Source organism: Betta splendens, chromosome 4, assembly GCF_900634795.4.
Source record: "Betta splendens chromosome 4, fBetSpl5.4, whole genome shotgun sequence".
Classification (NCBI taxonomy): domain Eukaryota; kingdom Metazoa; phylum Chordata; class Actinopteri; order Anabantiformes; family Osphronemidae; genus Betta; species Betta splendens.
Window position 1 is genome coordinate 3,847,458 of NC_040884.2, and position 5,000 is coordinate 3,852,457.

Genomic DNA, 5,000 nt, shown 5'->3' on the forward strand with positions numbered 1-5,000 from the left:
CTTTCCTTTCCTTTCCTTTCCTTTCCTTCCTTTCCTTTCACTGGCCGTTAATTGCACACATATTTCCATGTGTCACGGCTTCTCTCTCATTGTCTTCCCAGCATTAAGGTTTTACAGCAGGATGCCAGCTGCCCCTATTGCCAGTGCAGCAACCCAGGAATGCAGTAAAGCGTATGTGTCTGTGGTAAATGCTTTAACTAAGAGCAAGAACACTGTCTGTGATACACAAACACAGAGGTGACACAGCTGTGTCTCTGAACACCCCCTTGGCTCAGCGCTGGCAGGTCTGCGAGTCACAGAAAAGGATTCTGGTCATCACTTGACTTTAGCAAAGTGAAGCATCGTGTCTCAGGTGGTCTGACCTGGACCGACTCTGCAGAGAAGTGACAACATTGAACGAGTGTCTGGGTTCAGCGTGTGGGTCTGTGTGGGTCCCAGATGTGTACTACTCTGTTATCCTTCTGAAGGAAGGCTGGTACCGCAGCGTTTTCTGTGCTGTGCAGCCAGTGCTTGGGCTCGTCTGAAACACACACACACACACGCGCACACACACACACACGCACACCAGCCAGAGCCAATAAAACATTCATGGAGCGGTGATGATGAAGACGTCTCCTCTTCTGCTCCACTTACCACGGTGGACAAATCCTATCCCCCGAACCCCCACCCCCACCCCCACACAGGACCCGTAGGAGGCAGGGGAGCAGTGATGCACACACATGTGGGGTACTTAGTCACCCTTAGCCTTCACACACACACACACACACGGATGAACACACACCAGTCCTGGGGCGCCAGGTCTGTCAGGAGAGCACCGCCGCACTGGTGCGCTGACGCGCATCTCTAAATGCCTGTGTTCGACAGAGATCTCGGTTTTATTACGCCTCGTGGGCCTCAGTTTCCCGGAGAAAGAAAAGAAAATGATTGTTGGAGGTCGGAGCAGTTTCTGACCTCACTTGTATTCATCTAAGTTAAAGCTGGCGTCGAGTCCTGAAAAATAAGGAGAATTTGACTGAATTGAAATCACAAAGGAAATAAAACAGATTCCTGTTAAGATCTTTGTCACTGATTTCATCCTCATTCTCGTGGGAAAGCTGACATTTAGAAAGAGTGTTTACTCCCCTGCCGCTAATTAAAACTACATTTGCATTTTCAATCACATCGATCCTGTCTTCGGTCTGATGCTTCGGCCGCTTTGACGTGTCCAGTTATTAATGTGAATCAACTGCACAACATGGGTTTGATAAATTAACGCTGCGCTCTCTCCGTGGTCCCAGGTGAACATCTGAGGATGTGTCCTCAGGGTCCGACCTGCTGCACCAGCGCCACGGAGGAGAACCTGGCCAATGTGAGCACCCGCGAGACGGAGGCATTGATCAGAGAGGCCGGCAGATCGCTGCAGGCTTCCTTCAACAGCCTCTACAGGGGCTTTGACAGTAAGTGGTGTGTGTGTGTGTGTGTGTGTGTGTGTGTGTGTGTGTGTGTGTGTGTGTGTGTGTGTGTGTGTGTGTGTGTGTGTGTGTGTGTGTGTTTATTGGATCAGCTCCAGCGCTGAGCCCAAAGGAGTGTGACATTCGTATTGTGTGTTCAGTGTTTGTGCGTTTCTCTTTGCGTCACAGCTCTGTCTGTGGCGAAAGCACGAAGCCGTGGCTTCAGGAGCGACGGCGTTGGTGTGTGTGTGCGTGTCCTGAGCGTCAAGGGGACCCCTGACTGGGTGCTATAATGAGCGCAGAGGCAGCCAGGCACAATGAAACGTGATAAGCCGACCCCGTGATCTCGAAGGGGCAGACGCACACACAAACAGAGGGGTGTCCCTTGAGGCAGTGGCTGGTTCAGCTAATGAGCAGTTGATCCACTGAGGAGCCAAGATCACTGCACATCAGAGAGGGGGAGAGCGAGAGAGAGAGAGAGAGAGAGAGAGAGAGAGAGAGAGAGAGAGAGAGAGAGAGAGAGGGAGAGAGAGAGTGAGAGAGAGAGAGAGAGAGAGAGAGAGAGAGAGGGAGAGGAGGAGGAGGAGGAGGAGAGGCCAAGGAGCGGTCCGCTAACAATAGCCAGACAAAGGCTGCACACAGACAAATGTGTTGTTAGATCTGAGAAGAAGCTCTGAGTCACAATAAGAAATAAAGAAAGACACAGAGCGCGGGCGGAGGATGGTGTCACGAGTCCCGCTCAGCAGGAGCGATAACACGTCCATGTGGCTGCGGTCCGAACCGGCGGCACCGGCCAGCGGCCCCTGAAGCCGCTCCCGTCTCCTGCTCCACCTCTCTGTCGCCTCGCGCCACCGCCTGCAGTGGAGGCGTTAAACAGATAAAGGTGGATTACGTGTGCTGATCAGCTGATCCGTAAATGGAGCAAATGAGTGCAGGGAATGATATGTGAGCTCTGATCAGCCTCAGGAACGTCATCATGGGTTTCACTCTCACGTCGCATTGACTGTTCATCTGCTAATAAGACTGTGAAGCCGACTTTGTCATTTACTGAACGACCCCCCCCCCCCTCGCCTGCAGTCTACTTCACTGAGCTGCACAGTCGTTCCGAGCGCTCCCTGCAGGAGGCGCTGTCTCCTCTGGGCGACCTGTACTCCAAGAACACGCACCTGTACGGGGACCTGTACGGCGACCTGCGCCGCTACTACCGCGGCTCCGCGCTCAACCTGGACGAGACGCTCACCGACTTCTGGTCGCGTCTTCTGGAGCGGAGCTTCAAGGCCTCTGCGCCGCCACACGTGAGTGATGAAACAGGAGGCTGCACTCAATCACAAACGAAACGCGTCAAGCTTATTGTAGATCTACAGATCAAACTGATATCATTCCAGACGCATTGCTTCATCTCGCTTTCCCCGTTTCCCGTCCTGTCCATCACAGGTCGTCCTATCAGAGGACTACCTTGAATGCGTTGCTAAGCAACAGGAGACGCTGCGGCCATTCGGAGACGTCCCTCGGGACATGAAGGCGAAGGTGATCCGGGCCTTTGTCACAGCGAGGTCGTTTGTCCAGGGGCTGGTGATCAGCGCCGACGTGGCCAAGAAGGTGTCACAGGTGAGCGTCAACTGATCCGGGGTCGGGGAAACGTGCAGGGATGCGAGCACGAAGCCGTGTGTCTGTGTCAGCGAGCGACTGCTGGAGCGAATCCCAGGAAAACACGCGTGACGGATGCGCGGCCGTCACGCCCTGACTGCGAGAGAAGCGGCTCCACCCGAAAAGCCCCGAACAACGGCCATCAGACACGGGCGTCAGGCGAACAAAGAAGTGACAGCGCCGTTGTCAAATTATGGGTGTGATGATTTTTTCCCAGCGCCCGACGCAGCTTCTCCCAAACACTTTCAGTTTCCTCCTTCGTGTCGTGACCCGACCCGCTACGTCACGCGCCGCTCAGCTGCTGCGACGGCACAGACTTGAGCCGCGCACGCGCGTGCTTTGCAGTCTCTCGCCAGCGCTCGTTCACTTCCTGTTACTTTGAAAATCAAAAGCACATGTTCGAGCGGCGCAATCCATCACAGCGAGCGTCCAGTCTGCGTCATCTTTTTATGTCAAGGCTCCGTTACTGTTACGAGCGTCAGTATTTTAAATAATCAGCGCTTACGCTGCATTATCACAAAATGATAATTATGAACAACTACCCGAGGCCTGATGTTGACAGTGATGGATTATAACAGTCGACAGTGATGGATTATAAAAGTTTTGCAGAGTTTCTGTCTGGACTTTTCCTTCTTACAAGACAGAAATGAACAGTGTAAAGGACAGTGAACGCAGCATCGAGACATGAAACTACAGCAAATAACCTGGCTCAAATCCAGCGAAACACAAGTCAAGCCCTTGGTTTGGAGACGTGTCTGTGAGAGGAACTGGACCCGGTTCATGATGGATGTGTTCATGTCCACAAACTGACAGGGTAACACGAACCATGTCCTCCAGGACTGATAATGATGAAAAGCCCATCATCCTGCGTCTGTTCGGGTGTTACACCAGCGCCCTCTACTGTTGTGCACGTTCGGTCCCGTCTCATGTGGTTCTGTAGAGCCACAGAACCTGGTTATAATACAGCGGTGGACTGATGTGCTGTCCTGTCGTGTCCCCCTCAGGTTCCTCTGAGCGCAGAATGCACCAGGTCCCTGATGAAGCTGGTTTACTGCCCTCACTGCCGAGGCCTGGCTTCAGTCAAACCCTGCTCCAACTACTGCTCCAACGTCATGAAGGGCTGCCTGGCCAACCAGGCCGACCTGGACCCCGAGTGGCAGCACCTCATAGGTGAGAGTGGGCGAGAGAAGGCTCCACGCACAGCACTATTTACAGCGAGCTATTCACAACACCCGCTCTCAGAGCACGTGGATGAGACCCACGTAGTCATTTAAATAAAACGGTGACGAGGCGCATCCGTGCAGACAGCACTAAGGCGAGTTTCCTTTTGCAGACACCATGATCCAGGTGGCGTCCAGTTTCAGCACGGACCCCAGCCTGGACGTGGTCCTCTCCTCCATCCCCGCCCGCATCCACGAGGCCGTTCACTACCTGCAGGAAAACATGGACGCCTTCACTGCAAAGGTACGAAGTCCTCGCGCCTGCTGGCATTTAATGCTGAGTCATCGGCCCGTGTTTACGTCTGCAGCGCTTCCTTCAGGCCTCGTCGTCTGCTTAAAGACGGTGGCAAAAATGGGTGTAACCTCCATCACCAGGTTTCACTGATTCTATGTCTCCTCAATGAGGCCAGACAGCAAATCTGAGATCTTCTTGTTATGAGGTTAATAAACTACTACCACTATAACAAACTAGTGGTAAATCACATCTGAGGTAAAGTAAAGTGAACTAATTGGGAAAAAGCAGTGAATCAAACCAGTTTGAAGTATTTGGTGACATCTAGTGGATGATTTTAGCACTACAGTAAAGCTGCACTGAAGGCTGATTTGAGATCAGTCACATTGTTAGAGACAGATGTGACCCAAGGCGTGTGTGTGTGTGTGTGTGTGTGTGTGTGTGTGTGTGTGTGTGTGTGTGTGTGTGTGT

The 5,000-nt window shown here is 52.8% G+C and overlaps 1 protein-coding gene across 2 annotated transcripts in view; it reads left to right on the plus strand.

Annotated features, from left to right (window-relative positions):
• Positions 1-5,000, plus strand: part of LOC114854777 (glypican-1-like) — a 24,247-nt gene that overhangs the window by 14,475 nt on the left and 4,772 nt on the right. For both annotated transcript variants that reach the window (XM_029149466.3, XM_029149467.3), the window contains exons 2-6: positions 1,278-1,436; positions 2,508-2,725; positions 2,865-3,038; positions 4,082-4,247; positions 4,411-4,541. In XM_029149466.3, coding sequence (XP_029005299.1) covers positions 1,278-1,436; positions 2,508-2,725; positions 2,865-3,038; positions 4,082-4,247; positions 4,411-4,541 — 848 coding nt within the window. The remainder of the gene's footprint in view (positions 1-1,277; positions 1,437-2,507; positions 2,726-2,864; positions 3,039-4,081; positions 4,248-4,410; positions 4,542-5,000) is intronic.